Raw genomic sequence first — 18,411 nt, 5'->3', positions numbered from 1 at the left:
TGTAAAAGCCTTAACAGAATAATGAGAAATACTTTGTTATATTGTAACTTACAGGATTGAGTGTATTACATTGGTCTATAGGATTCTTGTAATCAGTCTTCAGTTCATCAAATGCTATAATCTAAAATAAAATTAAAGTAATTAGGAATTTTTTTCAGCGAAAATCCACTTTTAGTCCCAAATATTTAGGCAATACAACAACTGTATATTAATAACTACTTTTTAACCAATTTAATCGTACAACTTTTGAATTATACTGGGATCATAGATTTAAAGACCAAAAGAACCTCAGAGGCCCTCTACTCCAACCTCTTCATTTTACAGATGAGGAAAATGAATAGGGAGATTATCCAAGTTCATATAACTAGTAAATGTCAGAAACAGGATTTCAACACTGGTCTTCCTGACTCCAAGTCCAGCATTCTACCCTCTTCATCATAATGCCTCTAAAAATAACTTAGACAAGGTTTACAAGATTTTAAAGACTTCTTTTAAGTTACTGTTACCAGTGTTTCAGCATTACACTGATATTTATTATTATTGACATTTCTTCATGATCTCAATTTGTTCCTTATTTCAATCTAACAAACATTTCTTATGTGCCACATACTGTACTAAGAACTAGAAATGCAAAGAAAGGTAAAAATTCAAAAACTGTCCTTGTGCTCAAGTAACGTATCTGTTAATGGAGAAGACTACATGTTAACCAATAAGCACATATAAGACATGGAATAGAAGGAAGATGTGAGATAAAGATTTTGTCTAGTAATATGTGGAGTCCCGCTTCCATAGAGATTGCCATACAAGGATTTTGCTAAAGGATACAATGTTAGCAGAGAAGCACATTCTGTTGTGCCAAAAAAAGCGAGACACTCAGAGACCCCGGAGAGTAAAATTGGGAAGTGGATTTTGCTTTTTCTGTGGGACTGTCCAGAGTCAGGGCCAAATTGAACAGTGAGTCTGCACGGACAATGTGCCAGTTTTTGAAGGGACGCCTCGCACCAACAGTTAGGTATTACGTAAGCAGAAACTTGCAGAGGCCAAAAACAGTGATTGGTCAGTACACACCTCAAAATTCCCGCAAACACCAAATCTCCCTGACCCAGAAGCCCGCCCACCTCTGTGAAGGTGAGCTGACTGGTTAAGGGTGGAGATCCTGTGGGGAAGGGGACAAGGAAGAATGGGGTTTGGCAGGACAGGGAATTTACCCTAGGCTGAAAATCCTGCTCATTGATCCATTGGGGGAGGGATCATGCACAACATTGTCTTACTTAACTACTACTGCACATGCCTCATAGCCTTTATGAATATTAACTTATGCCCATGCATAGATTATCCCTCCATTTTCTGAACATGGGATCCATGCAGACCTGTGTCTACAGAAGTAACAGGTGAAGGAGCAATATGTAATGGGTGGGTTAGAAAGATTGTAACCTAGGTGAACTAGGACCAATCCCAGCTCTGAAGGGAGGGTCCAGAGACCTAATATTCCAGAGAATTAGGTCCAGAGACCTAATTCCAGAGAACTAATCCACAAGAAGCTTAGTTCAGCCTCTGTGTGTATGTACGTATGCATCCCTACTGGATACCATGCATTGGCTCTGGAGTATAAACAAACACTTCCTTCACTCACTTCAGTTCAAGTTTCATTTCTTAAGGCTGTGACTGAACCCCATTTTTTTAAAAAGCAATCAGGATGAAGTAACTTGCTCAAGGTTACATGGCCAGTTATTTGTGTATAGGTGCTGAGTATCTGAGGCCGGAACCGATCCCAGGTCTCCCGACTCTGGGGCCAGTGCTCTTACTCACTGTGCCACCTGGCTGGCCCTGAACCCCATTTCTTACAATGGCAACTTTAGAGAGGGAGGTTCAACACAGAAAGGTCTCCTGTAAGAGGTAACATTTGATCTAAGTCTTGAAGGATGGGATAGATTTCAGGAAATAGAAGAAAGGAAGAGTATTTCAGGTATAGAAGACAATCCCAGAAATGAAATATTGTAAGTGGGGAACATCAAGTACTGTTATCATTAGATCACAAAATGTGTGGAAGAAAGTGAAGTGATCACAAAATGTGTGAAAGAAAGTAAAGTGTGAAAAGACAGGAAAGACCCAACTCATGAAAAGCCTTAAATGCCAAGTTCACTTCACAGGTTACCTTGGAGATAAAACAGTGCCAATGGAGTTTACAGGGCAGGGAAGTGACATAGTCAAACTTAAATTTCAGGGAAATCTCTTTGGTAGTTCTGTCAGTTCCTTGAGGCAGGAAGACCAATAAGAAAGCTATTGCAATAGTCCAGGCCTAACCTAGGGTAGTGACTGTAAGAGGAAAGAAGAGATACAAGAGATATTGTGAAGAGAAGAACAACAAAATTTAGCAATGCACTGGACGTGTTTGGTTTATTACCTGTGTGACTGGTAGAAAGAATGGTGATGCCCTCTTTGGTAATGGAGAAGTATAGAAACAGGGAGGAAGGATAAGGGGGAAAGAGAGGAGAATAATGAATTGTTCTGAACATGTTGAATTTTGAGATATCCATGGACCATCTAGTTCAAAATGTCCAACAGGCAGTTGGAGATGTGGGGCTGGAGCTCAGAAGACAGGCAAGGGTTGGGATCTGAGAATAACACGTACAGAAATGACAGAAAATTCATGGGAGCTGATATTTGTATCACTAAATACAAACATAGAAGGTAAAAAGAAGAGGGCTCAGAACAGAACCATTTTGGATGGCCATAGTTAGAAGGTGTGACACTGATGAAAATCCAGCAATGGCAACTAATAGTCAGACAAGGTGTGGGGAAAACCAAGAAAAGAGAGCAGCTACACAAAAACACAAAGAGAAGAGAGTAACCAAGAAGACAAAGTAATTAATCCAGAGCCAAATGCTGCAGAAACATCAACAAGGATAAGGACTGAGGAAGAGAATGTTAGATTTGTCAATTAAAGAGATCACTGGTAACTTTGGAAAGAATAGTTTCAGTCGAATGATGTCAGAAGTCAAAATGTATAAGTTTAGAAAAGAAGAAGAAAAGGGCTAAGTGGGGCACCAAGCCTCTGCTTTATCAAGGACTGTGTTTATCCTTCATTTTCAAAGAGGACCATGGCATCAGGGAAATGATGACATGACTTGCAGCTAGCTGACTTTGATTGGAGTGACGGAGGGCTGTTCAGGGTCACCACCCTCACTTGTCTTCCAGAGCCATTTGGATCCAGTGGCCACATATTCATAAGGAAGAGTGGAGATGACCTGGAAAGCAATGAAAGACTCTGGCCCTTTTAGACTTTTTACGGCTTTTTCAGGTTCTGACTTTGAGGAAAGGCCCATTCAGTGAATAGGCCTCTTTAAGAAGTGACTCTAAGGGATGGCCTCATCAATTAGAAAAAAAGAAAAAAAAAGGGGGAGGGGAGAAAGACCCTCAGGGAGGGCCCAAAATACAGCCATTAAGTGGAGCTTGAGAGGGACCTATTGTGGGCCAATCAAAGAGCTTCATAGTGAACTGGGTTCAAGGTTTTGTGAAAGAAAGGCAGAAAGGCAGGAAAAAAAAAGAAGGAAATCTAGCCAGTAAACCCCAAGTTAAGTGGGAAGCTTCTGTCCATCAAAATTTATCTAAGTATATTTCATTGTAAATTTTCAAAATATTTTGTTTCAAAACTGGACAGAAATAAGATGAAATCATAGTAGGGGCTTAATAAATGTTTACTAACAATAAAAAAAAATCAAATGTGCTTTTGTTTTCCAAACAAAGGGGATCTGTACTTTTACCTGGTCCCACTTGTAACCAAAAGCATACATTTTGAGATAGACAAATGCAATTTTGGTGCTCAGATTCTGACCATGGAACATAGTGAAGTAAACTGATTCATATGGAACTGCAGTAACTAGCTTCATGAACAATGTGATTACTAAACAACTCTATGTGTCAATATAACAAACAGGCCAATTAAAGAACAAATAAATCAGCTTAGATGTTACCTTTTAATAAATTGAACGCTTCTTCCAATAGATCTGTAATTTCAATTTCCAGCCTTAGATCACAACTCCATCCATGGGTATCCTCATCCCAAGCAACTCTTATTTATTTATATTCTCCTATTACTTCCTTCACAGGGTTCCCACCCAAACTTCTGGGGGTTTTCCCCTCTATGTTTCTAATTATTTCCCACCCTCTTTCCCATATGGCAAGACACCACTTATCATAAACACATGCCTCTTTCTGGCCATAAGGGGGAGTGTGTCAGTAGCATAATCTTTGTGGGAATGTAACTGGACCTATTAATTCAATGATACAAGAAAGTCCAAAAAATAAAAAAACTGGAACCTCCTCTACAACATAAAATCTTTAAAAAGAAATCTTTTTTAATATCTTATTTTTCCTAATTGCATGTAAAAACAATCAATAATTTTTTCCTAATTCTGAGTTTCAAATTCTCTTCCTCCCTCCTCTCCCCATTGAGAAGGCAAGCAATTTGACATAGGTTATAAATGTGATATTCATGCAAAACACATTTCCATGTAAATCATTCTGTGAAAGGAAACGTGTTGTTCGCACACACGAAAAATAAAGTGTCTCTGATCTGCATTCAGGTTCTACCAGTTCTTTCTCTGGAGATGGACAGCACTTTTCATCATAAATCCTAAAGAATTGTCTTGGATCATTGTATGAAAATGGCTAAGTTATTCATAGTAGATCATCATACAATACTGCTGTCTGAGCACAACATTCTTCTATTTAAATTTTCATCAGTTCATGTAAGTCTTTCCATGTTTTTCTGAGAGCATCCTACTTATCATACAATGTTAAATTTTAAGAGTTGCTTGGGACACTGGGAGGTTAAGTGATTTGCCCAGAATCACAAAGCTAGAATTTGTTAGAACAAGGGCTTGAACCCTCGTCTTCTTGATGCCAAGGCAGGTTTTCTACCTACCATATTATAGTCCCTCTTAGCATCATCATGTAAGACAATGGACAGAGAGATTTACCACAACTTCCTGGTTTAAATCCTAACGATGCCACATATTACATATTTGACTTTAAGCAAATCACAACTTTTCCCTGGGAAGCCTCATATGTAAAATAAGAACACCAGTCTATAGTCTCTACAATCACTTTGAGCTCTAAATTTATGATCCTATGTTAATCTTTCTATCAACTGGGATCACTACTGTTACCAACCTCTAACAATGCTTATAAATGATCAGCATATCATATTTAAGACATTTCTCAATGTTTTCAATATACTAGTCTTCACTGAAAGCTCTTAGAACTTCTTTATTAATTTGCTTGAGTTTTACAAGGTTCAATTCTCCGGTTCTTTGAGTTTCAAATTTTCTCCCCCTCCCTCCCCTGAGCCGCCCCTGCAGGGTCCCCGTCCCCCCCCCCCCCCCCCCCCCCCCCCCCATGGCAGCATACAACCAGGTAGAGGAACTGCAGATACTTTAGCATTAGACACTGGTCAGAAAAGCTCTTAGAACTTCAAAAGGTGTTATACAAAAAATTAGGCTTATAAACAAAAGACACACTCAAACATATTTTGGTGATTCAGGTTCAGGATTGGAATGAAGTAAGCCATTACTTGGATCATCTAGGAGTTAACAAAGTCACATGGAATGAACAGTTAGCAAAGATAGTGCTGGGTCAGGTAGAAGAAATCTTCCCTCATTCCCCAACTTTCTCTATATAAAAACAAGTCTGATCAGAAAGATGAGTTGATTCACATAACAGTGGAACATACCTCAAGTCTGAAAGGCACTGACTCCTCAAAGTCGGGCTTTTTAAAAAATGACCTAAGTGACAATGAAGGTATGTCAACAGCATGACCTTAGCCCACTGGGCCAATCAAACTTCAAGGGCAGCTTTCCTACCTTTTAGGGAAAAACTCGCCCCAATTATGCAGAGAACTCTTTAGAGAAACTAGCTGAAACTACAGGGCCTCAAGAACACTGTTCCTACCATACGCCACCTGTTGATGTCAATATACTAAAGGTCTTGATCTTAAGGATTCAATAAGCCTAGGAGAAATAGCAATGTAAGAGAAATTTAGTGCAGACAAAATGAAAAAAAACACCAGAAATATAGGAGGGGAAAAGAGTAATTAGCATAATGGTCCCAAGAACATGTAAAGCAGCAAGGTGACGGAATATATAAAGTAACAAAGAATCAAAACTGTCATCTGATAGGTGATGTTTTGGACAGTCTCCAAGTAATGTCCTGATATAAACCTGTGACAAGACTATACGGCATCACAGTACAGATGATACTTCTGGAACAATCAATGCTCCACATTACAGGTGGGGGATGATCTGTAATAAAGCAGCCCAGAGGACAAGTACCCTCTTACGTGAAGCTCTCAGAGTGAAGACTGATACTGAGTCGAGGTGTAATCTCTCTCAATGTTTTCCACGCTACCATCCAGGACATTTTTCCCTGTGATAGTTGCTCAAGCTCTTTCTGGGAAAGAGCTGTTTTGAGTCATCTGAGAAAGAAGATCTACCAATTGTTTACAACCCAATCCATTTTCTGACCCTTCTGTGGGGAAGATTCTGTGCCAGAGACTGAATAAAGTCATCAATAAGAGCATCAACCAGAACTATGTGCAAAAGCTGACAATCCTTATAGAGTAACTCTTTTTGGAGGCTGGATATAAGAAACCTTGCACAAGAGAGGCCTCCAGCTGCCTCCTTCCTAGGTGACATTGATCTGTCACAGAAAAGACTTCTGGGAGGTGGACAACCTCACTGTGAGATGGAGAAAGAGAAACAATTTACCAGTTAAGGAAGATGCTCACTCTAATAGTCATTAGGAACTCAATAAGCAAAAATAGCAACTTTGTCCTTTAGTTACAGAGTTCATATGTTCCTGTGCCCCAAAAAAACATAGCATCATGGTGTTATGGGAATGGGAATCTGAAGATCTTCCCTGCCCCTAGGCCCTTTGATAGGCTTAAGTGACTCTGAGAACCTTCCTTGATTTGAAAATATACTCTCTCCCCACTAATAGGCTGAATGTTGTCACATGGAGCCTGTGGCAGGAGGCTTCTTTTTCAGGAATGCCCACACCTTGTTACTTTGTGATTGGGCAGTGGGTCAAGAGGGTTGTGATATTCTCTGAGCCAGGAGAAAACTATATTATACCCTAATGTGAGGTTTTGCTTTGGGGCTCACTTTGAGAAGAATTGTGTGATTTGACCAGCTGAGACTCTGGGTAGCTGTTGAGCCCTCAGCTTTGAAAGCCTAGATGTTGGTGCTTCCCTCTCTGGTAACTGACTTGGTATGGATGTAATGGTCAGACAGCTGGAAGCCCTGTCTGCTGATCTGTTTCCCTGTCTGCTTGTAACTTCTGTTTGTATTTTCTGAAGTTCAGGGTGATGACTTTCCCCCCCGAACTAGGTAAAATGATATATGTTTGATTGATTAAAGTAAGATTGTTAACCCATTCTGAGCTGCTTTCCTTTGGAGAAGCAGATCTCAGAACCTGTGCTAGCAGCCAGCCTGGGGATGCTTGGGGGGCTTGCTTCTACACATGGTACTCCTGTCTGGACTAGTAATGGTACTACTGTCTCGACCCCATGCTAGTAATGGCATCAATGGCTGTTTAGTTCTGCAGAGAGCATATGACTCCTGATGGATGCTGACAGGTTCCACAAACAACTTAAAGTATTAGGAAGGAAGAATAAAATTCCTTCATTGGTTCTGATTCCAAAGAGAGATCGAGATCTCACTTTCCCATTTGGCCTGATCATGACTAGTAATCACTGTAGAATTAGATCTTACAATTTATCCCTCAAGACTCTTACAATACCAGCCATGTACCCTGCAGTTTAGCCTGAAGGATTTGCCAAGACATCCATCCCTCAGGATTCCCCAATGCCAGAGCTCCTTAGGCTAGGAGGCAGGATTTAGAGGCCCTTTATGGAGAAAACTCCAAAAGCATGGGTCCCACAGAGTTATAAAGTCCCAGGAGGAGGGACTATCAAATAGCCTACTTTATATCTTTTAGCGCTGTAACCTATTCTTGGTCCCATTTGAAAGAGACACATTTGTGGGAGACTTGGTAAAATGACGGACATCAGAAGAACCAGGTGGAGAATATGGGTTCTTCAAAACCTAGAGTCCAATATACCTCTGTATTAACTTTTCTCAGAAGTAAGTTTTTAGCTGTCTTTTTTTTTTACATCACCTCAATTTTGTCCAGTACTCTTTCCCCTTCCCTCTCATATAACAGTTTATTAAAAAAAAAAAATCAACATAACTGATCAAATACAGTAAAAGTCAGAAGAAAATGTACAATGTACACTGGCGAACCTTCTTTTTCTTCAAAGAGATACAGTGGGAATATCTTTTCAAATCTCTTCTTTCAAGTCCTGAGTGTTATTTATAATTTTGCAAAATTCACTCTGGATATTTTTGGGGGGGATTCTTTCTGCTTACATTGTTGTAGTCTTTGTGCATATGGTATTGTTTTCTTGGTTGTGTTTATTTAACTCTGTATCAATTAATGAAGATCTTTCCAGGCTTCTTTGTATTCATTACGTAAAGCATAGTAATATAGTGTGTACAATTTATTTATCCATTCCCCAATGCAGTTTGTTTCCATTTTTTTGCTATCACAAAATGTGCTTGCTATACTCTGGTATATATGGGGACTTTCTTCTTATGTTAAATTTTTTTTTAATTTTAAACTTTTTAAAATTAAAAGGAAAATTTTAATATTCCTTTGGGGTATAAGCCCAACAGGTACTCTGGGTCAAAGGGCAAGGACATTTTTATTCACTTTTTTTCCAAACTACTTTTCAAATTGGTAGTAGTTGATTCACAGCTCCATCAACAATGTACTAGTGTGCTTATCTTTTCACAAACCCTCAAATATTAAGTATTCCCATCTTTTTTCATATTTGCCAACTTAAAAAATACTAGGTTAAAAACTGAGGGCTGTTTTGATTTGCATTTCTCTTATTATGAGTGATCTGGAGCATTCTTTCATGTGATTGTTTGTAGCGTGCAAATTTTATTTTTTGCTTTTTGGAGGGCAACTGGGGTTAAGTGACTTGTCCAAGGTCACACGGGCTAGTTTTTGTGTCAAGTGTCTGAGGCCAGATTTGAACTCAGGTCCTCCGGACTTCAAGGCCAGTGCTCTATTCACTGCACCACCTAGCTGCCCTTGTGCACAATTCTTCTGAGAATTTTTTGATCATATCTTTTGTCCACTTTATCTAAGAGGGAATGGTTATTTTTCTTTAAAAAAAATCAGTAAAAGGGGCGGCCAGGTAGCACAGCAAGCAAGAGCACCGGCTCCAGTGTTGGCATGACCTGGAGATCGAATCCGGGGCTCAGACACTTAGCACCCACCCAGAAACACCTGGCTGTGTAACCTTGAGCAAGTTACTTAACCCCGACTGCTTTAAAAAAGGAAAAATCAGTTAAATATCGATACATCTTGGATACTAAACCACTGTCAGAAAAATCTGATAAAAAGATTTTCCCATTTGACAGCATCCCTTCTTACCCTAGATGCATTCATTTTTGTCTGTGCACAAGTTTTTCATTTTCACATAATGAAAGTTATCTACAGATTTACCTCAGAGATATCATGGATTTGGCTCCAGCCCACAGCAAGAAAGTAAAAATCGGGGATGGAGCCAAGATGGTGGAGTAGAAGCAGGAAATCCCAGAGGCTCCGGCTTCCACCTTCTCCAATCCATGTAAAAAAGGGACTCTAAACAAACTCTGGAGCTACAGAACCCACAAAGTGACACAGAGAAGCTAACCTCCCGCTGAGGACTGCCCTGTAGGCTGGCAGGAATCCAGCACAGTGCTCTGGGAGCCCAGCCCAGCCCCACACAGAGGCTTTAGTCCCAGGGCAGGCCTGACCAGCCGCTGGCCAGAAGGACTCCAGATCAGCAGCAGCTGTGGCAGTTTCCAGATTTATCAATACATAGATGCGAAGGACAAAGTGAGACGCCAGTGCAGTCTGAACTTTGGGACCAGTAAGTGGGAGTGCATGCATGGCTTTTACCCCCGGGGTGAGAAGCCACTGATATACCGGCATAGCCCGCCAGTGCCATGTGGCACCTTCAGCTCCTGGCCTGCAGAGTGTAGGGGGACCAAGTGAAGTCAGAACTCCTGCACCAAAAAGCTTCAAAGGAAAATATGACCTGGTTACAGGCCATAGAGGACCTTAGGCAGATAAGAGAAGTGGAGGAAAAATTGGGAAGAGAAATGAGAACAATGCAAGAAAATTATGAAATGAGAGTCAACAGCCCGACTGAAGAAAGTAACACTTTAAAAAACAGACTTACTCAAATGGCCAAAGAGGCTCAAAAAGGCAATGAGGAGAAGAATGCCTTAAAAAGTCGAATTTGCCAGATGGAAAAAGAATCTCAAAAGGTCAATGAGGAGAATCAGAACTTCAGAATTAGATTGGAGCAAATGGAAGCCAATGACTTTATGAGAAATCAAGATGCTGTTAAAAAGAAAGCAAAAATCGCAATAAAGTGAATCACATGAATTTTTTTGGTTTCCCAGTGCATATATAAAAGTCACGCAGCTAGTTAAGTGTCTGGGGCAAAGAATTATGGGAAGATGAGGGGATATATCTTTGGCTACTAATCTGTTAGTTTTTCATGTTAGATGCTCATGCAGCCCTCACCTCGACAGACTGGGAGTACAATGCACATGCTGATCAACTAGCAAAGATTGCTACTCAACATAATGTCCCTACCAAATGGGTCCATGAAAAAGCTGGTCACTTAAGGGGTCCAGGCAACATACCAGTGGGCACAAGACCAAGGTATCAGTATCTCACATTCACTGTTAAAACAGGTGGCAGAGGAATGTCATCTATGTCACCTGGAAAAGGAACGAACTGTTCCTTGGGCAGTAATTGGAGAAATAGCAAGAGGAAAGGTCCCAACCCAAAGATAAAGGATGCAAATTTATATGTACTTGTGGTGACACCTATTCAGGTGGACTAGTGGCTTGTCCTTATAAGAATGCAACCAGGAAAAACACCTGTAAAACTCTAGATCTCAAAAGTCTATATTATGGAAGATTCAAAGTGACAATGGGTCACATTTCAAAGGTAATGAAATGAAGGGGTATTGTATACTAAACTATATAGAATGGATATATCATATTCCATATTATCCACATTAAGCATCAGGGTTAATGGAAAGAATGAATGGATTACTGAAAGAACAGTTAAGGAAGTGAATAATTTGTATCAACATCGGAAGGATAATTTTTTTTACAACTTTACATAATTTGATTAATAGACCATTGGGAGGAAGTACACCTCTAGCCAGAATGATGACCCCAAATCTGCAAATTAGAGAACAACAAACATATAAGATCCCAAATATTGAGTATTGGATTATGAGGAGCCGCAGCACTGTATCCAGGAAGACCTGGTTTGCAAGGATAAGATTTGCATTGTTTAGAGGACTTTTGATTGGATAGAAAAGAAATAAGAAACATTTCCACTGGAATATGTATAAGAATCCCTAAAAATCATTTTGGATGGATTTTACCTAAATCAGGATTAGCAGCTGGAGGAATACATGTATTGGCTGGAGTAATAGCTTCTAATTATCAAGGAGAAATTATTGTGACATTCCAAAATTCAGTGAAGAACCCATACAGTTTTTTTTTAAATGACAGAATAGTTCAATTATCATTCCTTGTGAAACAAAACCACTTGTAAAAACTGACCCTCCTCCTGAAATAACTATCAGAGGAACTGAAGGGTTTGGTTCAACTGATAGAATAAAACTGGGAGCTAAAGTATGGGTAAAATGGAAGCCCAATATTGTTCCAAAGGCTGCAGAAATTATAGCACATGGGAAGGATAATACTGTAACTATTGTTTATTCAAGAGAAGATGATTACCAAATTGTACCCCTAACTCATATATTCTACCGTGAGAAAGGCTATGATAGTGTGCTCGTGGACTCAAGAAGCACGGCTGACCCTATGTATACTCGGTTTCTGGTTATTGTCTCCTTGTTTCTTTTCTTGTTTTCTTTGTCTGTTCACCTTGTTTGCTAGATTTGTTTCCTGCAGACTTGGTACCCTCCACCTGTAGATGCCTGATCACATGAGCTGGATGTCACCCCCTGTCCATGACTGTGATGTGTCACCCCTGGACCTGGCATTGACCACACTCTGAATGCTGGCTTAAAAACTGACCTCTCACACAGGACCTCTTGGGGCAGGGACAGCTCTACGTTCATTTTCAGCAGGAAGTAGCTATTGGAAGAAGAGACCTTTGCCCCTTAACCCAAGATTTTGGGGTCACACTTGTTCGAAGGGGAATGATAGGGTGCTTGTGCTCAAGTCTCACCCTAAAATATTTTTTTCTGTCTTTATTGTTTGTTATCCCTGTTATATTGCTGCAAAGTTCTGTTGACACCAGCTATCTCTAAACTCCCACTGACTTATATAAGGGACATGAAAGATCCTGGGCCTGAATGTAATGGTAATAGGAATTTGAAGATCCCCCCTGTCCCTTAATAGGCCAAATGTCATCCCATGGAGCCCACAGGGGAGGAGTTTGCTGAAAGGGTGGAGCAGGAAGGAGAAAGAGAGAGTCAGAACAGCTGAGAGTAAGCAGCTTAGAGGCAGAATAGCTGGAGTGAGTGAGAAAGGGGCATTTTTGTTTAATGAGGTCTGTTTTGTTTTGAAGGTCTTATGGAGGAAAGGCTTGGGAATGTACCAACTTCTTGCTTGCTATAATGGATTTGGCTTTCTTTTTGAATAAATGTTTTGGTTCTGTCTTCCATGTGAAGAGCCTGTTACAATTTTTTTGATTCGCTGTGCTGCTGTTTTTAGAGCTAGTTGGGGTGAGTGTGGGCATGTCTACAAGTTTCTTTGGTGCTCAGAAAGGTGATGTAATCCAATGAGAGGTGTCTGCTCTGGTCTTTTCCCAGTAAGGGTCCCTATTCACCTGAAGCTCCTAGCACTGCTATTGGCCCTGGAATTACGATGAAATAGCCAACTTTTCTGTAGCTACAAGTGCCAGTACTTCTCTTAGCCTTGAAACTGAAACCGAGGCCTCTGTTCCCTTGCAAAAGACCTAAAGTATGCCTCACTGGAACCGTGACCCAGAACTGATTATGGCAGTAATGCCAATGAGCTCCTGCTGTACTCAGTGCTAGCAAAGAGTCATCCCCATAATCTCTTTCTGATCAGTTGTCTGACCCCCTTCCCGTCTCTGGTCCGAGAGTTCCTCAAGCTGCTGTTAATACTACTGATAGAGCCTTTGCTTTTCCAAACAGAATCTGTTATTATTTTATTGAGCTCCATAATATGCCCTTTTGACAATCTGATAGGTAGAGAATTAAAAGCATATGTAAATTAACTTTGGTAGTATTGTCACTTATTACTATATTGGAATCGTCTAGTCATAACGATTGAATATTCCTCCAGCTATGAAGCTGTCCTTTATTTCTTTAAAAACTACTGTGTAATTGAATCTATACAAGTATTTTGTATGTGTTGACAGACTGATCCCCACACATTTTGTAATTATCTGGAACAGGACTTAGTATCCCATTACTGCCTCTTGGATTTTGTAATTATTCTGTATTAAATATACTGGAAAGATCTGGAGGGCTTATTTTGCAGCCTGCAACTCTGCTAAAGCTATTGTCTCAATTAGTATCTTTGCTTATTCACAGTGTTACTTCTTTATCTTTTTGCCTTTAATCTTTTCCATTTTCTCATTACTATCTCTAGTATTTTCAGAGCTATATCAGATTATAGTGGGAAGAGTTTTGTGCTTTACTCTTGTATGTAATGGGTGTCTCCATTGCACATGATCCTCGATTTTGGTTTGAGGTTTTTTTTTTTGATGCTATGATAAAAAGTTCCTCAATGCTTATCCTCTGGAGAGTTTTCAGCACAAAGAAATGTTGTGGGGCAGCGATAAGAGCACTGGCACTGAAGTCAGGAGGACCTGAGTTCAAATCTGGCCTCAGACACTTGACACACTTACTAGCTGTGTGATCTTGGGCCAGTAAGTCACTTTACCCCAAATGCCTTGCCTGTTACCCCCCTCAAAAAAAAAAAAAAGGAAATATTGTACCTTGTCAAGGTTTTTTCTCTACAGAGATAATTATGTGATTAAACCCATTTTTACTTTTAATGCCTAATTATTTCAGTTATTTTTCTATTGAATCATTCTTGCATCTATGGTATAAAACCATCTTGACCAACTTGGTCATAATCACGATGAATGACTTCTTGAATAGCTGTACTCTGATAGGATATTATTTACAATTTTTGAATTGATATTCATTAATAATTATGGCCTACAATTCTCTTATTCTGCTTTCTCCTTCCTTGGTTTGGGTACTAGCATTATATTTGTCTTATGAAGGAATGTGATAAGGTGATTTTCCCCCTCAATTTCTGAGAAAAATCTGTGGATTATCTTCACTAATTATTTTTTAAAGTGTGAGAAATTTCTCCAGTGAATCCATCAGGGCCAGGCCCTCCCCAGCATCCCGCCCTTCCCTATTTCTGTAGTACCATATAGCTAGTTAGTTCTACTTATTTTTTTGAGAGTGCATTACAATTATTAATATAGTCTTCAGAATCTGCTTACTTGCAAAAGGCACAAAATGTGTCATAATGAAGAAAAGAAAAAATACAAAAACACAGGTGAATCCTGGATAAATTCAATCAGAGAAATGAATAACAAAGCAGTGAGATGAATGGTGCCAAAGGCATTTGAGAGGAATCACCGGCTTCTGCCTGAGGAGATTATAGAGACTTCATCAGGTCTCAGATTACTATAGGGCATTCTTAGATCAAAAAAGAACAATCTACCAAACGTTTATTGTTAAACTATAACATGCAACCGGACGGCCAATTTACTGAGTTACATCTGCAAAAGAAGGTGGGTCCCCATCATGGACAACCTGAACAGGTAATCATGACTGAGAACCACAGCCTGCATCCCTGAGGGTAGACCTTCTGCGAAGGGTCTGTAAGGAGGATGGGAACGACATGGATGGTATGGAAGCATTAACAGATCCCCTAAAAACCTCCTGTAACAAAACAAGTGTTCAGAAATAAGTCACAGCAAATGTCATATGTACCCAGCTTGTAAAATCAAGAGGCAGATTAATGTTACTTTCAATACACCCAAGCAAGTGTGTGACATTACATCCCGGTATCTGTGACGCACCCACAGCGTCAGGGACCTGGAAGTAAAGACAAAGAACAACGAGCCGTGCCCCTCAGAGAGCCCGCGTTCTCCGGGAGTGGAGACAGGAGATGTGGTGCCGAGGGTAAGGCAAGGATGAGGGGGAGGAAGCATTCCCTTGGGGTGCTCGGGCGCCACCTACTCCGCCGAGGAAGTTCACAAAACCGATAACGCCCATAAAGGGTCCCAAGCGTAAGCTGCGGCACCTCCCTCTGGAACTCCCACAGGAGGCACTGCCAACGGGCAGATCGCGAGCCCGGGAAAGCTTCGCCTTCCCCAGCGGACACAGGCTTCCCGGCGATCGGCGCCGGAGAAGCCCCGAGAACACGTCGGGAGGGGAAGGGTTAACAAGAGGGCCAACTCCAGCGAGCGAAGCCGCCGAGCCCGGGCTGGGCACCGGAGGGGGGACGTGCGGGGCTTCGTACTCAGAGGCCCCTCCCTCGCCGCGCCCGGCGTCTGCCTGGGGCCAATCTCCCACAGGGAGCCCGTTCCTCGTCCCCAAAGGCGAGCCGGAAGCAGCTGAAGCCGCCGCCGCCGCCGCCGCTTTTCTCTCCCTCCCTCTGCCTTCCGCTTGCTACTCACGTGCCAGATGGCGAAAAAGATGAGAGCGGCGGTGAGCAGCAGCGCCAGCATGTAGCAGAAGGCAGCGAACGTGAACGCCATGGCCCAGCGGAAAGACGAAAACGGCGGCAGCCGAGGCGACCCAGGCGAGGGAAGACCCGGGGCCTGCTGGGTAAAACCATTCACTTCCCCAGGCCGCCGCCGCCGCCGCCGCGACCCCGGCACGCTACGCCGCGCTGCGCTTGCGCACTCCGAGCGCGCTCCCCCGCCTGTGCTCGTGCCCTGTGGTGTCCCTCTGGTCGCGAGCGCGCACGCAGCCCGGGGGCTCGGGACGTTGGCCTTTCATAACACGTGGTATGTTGTCTGGGGCGGCTGCGTAGCTGCCTTTTACCCAACCAAGCCCAGGGGAAGGGAAACAAAGAAAACGGAGGCGTGCACGCGAATCGGCTCTCTTCAGTGCGCGCGCGCACGTCTGCTCGCCTCCGCTAGAGATGAACCCAGGCGCCCAGGGACCCGCCCGTGACGTGTTGGAGCCACATTCTCAGCGTTAGCGCCCCTTCCCTCCCGGAAGTGTATAGAAGAACTTTGCGTCACTCTTCCGCCGGGTCTGCCCAGCCTCATTCAGCCGCAGAACGTCCGAGGCAGACCGGCAGTGTCCCGCGCCTGAACAAACAGAGCGCCTCCTTGCTTGCTAGGACTTCGGCCGCATCACACTCTAACCCCCCATGGCCTATCTCGGGGTTCGGTGATCTCATCAGCTCCCGTCTACTTAGTGCCATCTCTATTGCGGATGATTCTCAGACCGACCTTCCTTCTCCTATCGCAGTCGCCTTTCAGACAGCTCAAACTGGATGTTCAGTAGACATCTAAAATTCAACAAGTAAAACAATTCATTATCCCCCCCACCCACCCACCCACCTTCCTTATTATTGTAGGGGGCAACATGATCCTCTCAGTCACTTAGGCTTACAACCTAGGAGTCATTTTGTTTCCTCCCTACATCCATCAAATAAGATTTCCCTTCTCTGACACTGCCACGGATGGGGTGCTTGGGATCTGTGTTTGTAATAGTTTGCAAAACCAGTTTGTAAAATCACATTTCCTCCCTCCCCCCCCGCCCCCAGCCTCAGAGCATTAGCTCTGCCCCTTCCCCCTGCCAGCGCTCTGCCCAGCAACAATTCAACTGTTTATTTCTGCTTGGAAAAATAACATGCTGCACTTATGAATCCTTCACTAAACCATCTATGAACATTTTAGCTTAGGCAAATGTTATCTCCCCCTAGTACAGTGGCCAGCTGCACCTATGAATCCTTCAATGCGCTATCTGTAAATTAACTCCTCAGCCAATTATACACATACTGAGTCTCTGTTAGCCTTGGTTCCCAACATCCATCTTGCCAAACATGACACTGATGGGTGGCAGACGAGGCACTTCTCGGTCAGCCCTGATTGCTAGCTGACTTAGTGACATTTCAGGCCTAAAACGACACCTCCTGGTAGCCCCCACCCCCACCCCTTGGGCTATTTCCCAGTAAATTATGGGCAATATGCCTTCACAATTGATATTAAAAGTGCATGTCCCTTTAAGCACTGACCTCTCCTTAACTCCTCCCTAATGCCACCGTTACTCACCTAGTTAGCATAGTTGACATCTGATTTACTACGGTGACTCCTTAAAAACTATACCTATGACTTCTTTAAGTTTGCAGGTTCCCTAAGAACTCTTGCCTGCTGTAAAGAATAACAATAAACTTTTACAATCCTGATGCAAAAGATTGCTTGGGTCCTATGAATTCCTTCCAGACTGCACAGCAGGGACTCTGGTCATTGAATCGAGCCCCTGTAAAACCTATTGTGCCCTCCATCACCACCGCCGCCATAGAACAGGTCTTCATCACTTCACACCAGTTCTATTGAAACAGCCTGCTGGTGAGTCAGCTTCCCTCAAGTCCTTCTCCACTCCAATTCATTGTCTATTTGGCCACCAAAGTGATTTTCCTAAAGCAGGAGTCCAACCATGTTACTTCCCTATTCAATAAACTTCGGTGGCTCCCTTCCAGGAGCAAATACAAAATGCTCAGTTTGGCATTCAAAGCCCTTTAGGACTTAGCCCACTCCTACTTTTCCAGGCTTTTTACACCTTACTCCTTAATACGCATTCTTAGATCCAGCGACACTGGCTTCCCGACCATTGATGATGCGTCTCTTGGGCCAGGGCATTTTCTCTGACTGTCTATCCCCCATGCCTCCAGCGCTTTTCTTCCTTATCTCTGGCTACTGGCTTCCCTAGCTTTCTTCAAGTTCCAGCTAAAATCCCATCTTTTACAGGAAGCCTTTCCCAACCGCTCTTAATTCTAGTGCCTTCCCTTTGTTAATTATTTCCTATTTATCCTGTATGTAGCACAGTACCCAGGCACATAGTAGGCACTTAATAAATGTTTTTTGATTGATCTAGCCTATTTTGTATATGTTTGCATGTTTTTCCCCGATTAGATTGTAAGTTCTATATTGCCTCTTTTTGTCCCCGAGCACTTAGCACAGCTCTTGGAGTATAGCATGTACTTAACATTTATTGATTTATTGATTAGCAATTCAATCCATGTCTTAGGGCCAGTCAAGCAGAAGAAAAATGAAATGTTCCTT

The 18,411-nt window shown here is 42.2% G+C and overlaps 1 protein-coding gene across 1 annotated transcript in view; it reads right to left on the bottom strand.

The window, feature by feature from the left end:
- LOC138164281 (protein cornichon homolog 1) overlaps window positions 1–15,975 on the bottom strand; it is a 37,104-nt gene extending 21,129 nt beyond the window's left edge. The window contains exons 1-2 of the mRNA XM_069091963.1: window positions 15,790–15,975; window positions 53–121 (exon numbers count right to left, since the gene is read on the bottom strand). Coding sequence (XP_068948064.1) covers window positions 53–121; window positions 15,790–15,870 — 150 coding nt within the window. The 5' untranslated portion in view covers window positions 15,871–15,975. The remainder of the gene's footprint in view (window positions 1–52; window positions 122–15,789) is intronic.
- Between the last annotated feature and the right edge of the window lie 2,436 nt (window positions 15,976–18,411).

This window comes from Petaurus breviceps, unplaced genomic scaffold (genome assembly GCF_028583685.1).
Source record: "Petaurus breviceps papuanus isolate PSGF00001 unplaced genomic scaffold, PetGlider_PUasm1.0 189, whole genome shotgun sequence".
Taxonomy (NCBI): Eukaryota; Metazoa; Chordata; class Mammalia; order Diprotodontia; family Petauridae; genus Petaurus; species Petaurus breviceps.
This window is presented reverse-complemented; position numbering and strand designations above follow the sequence as displayed.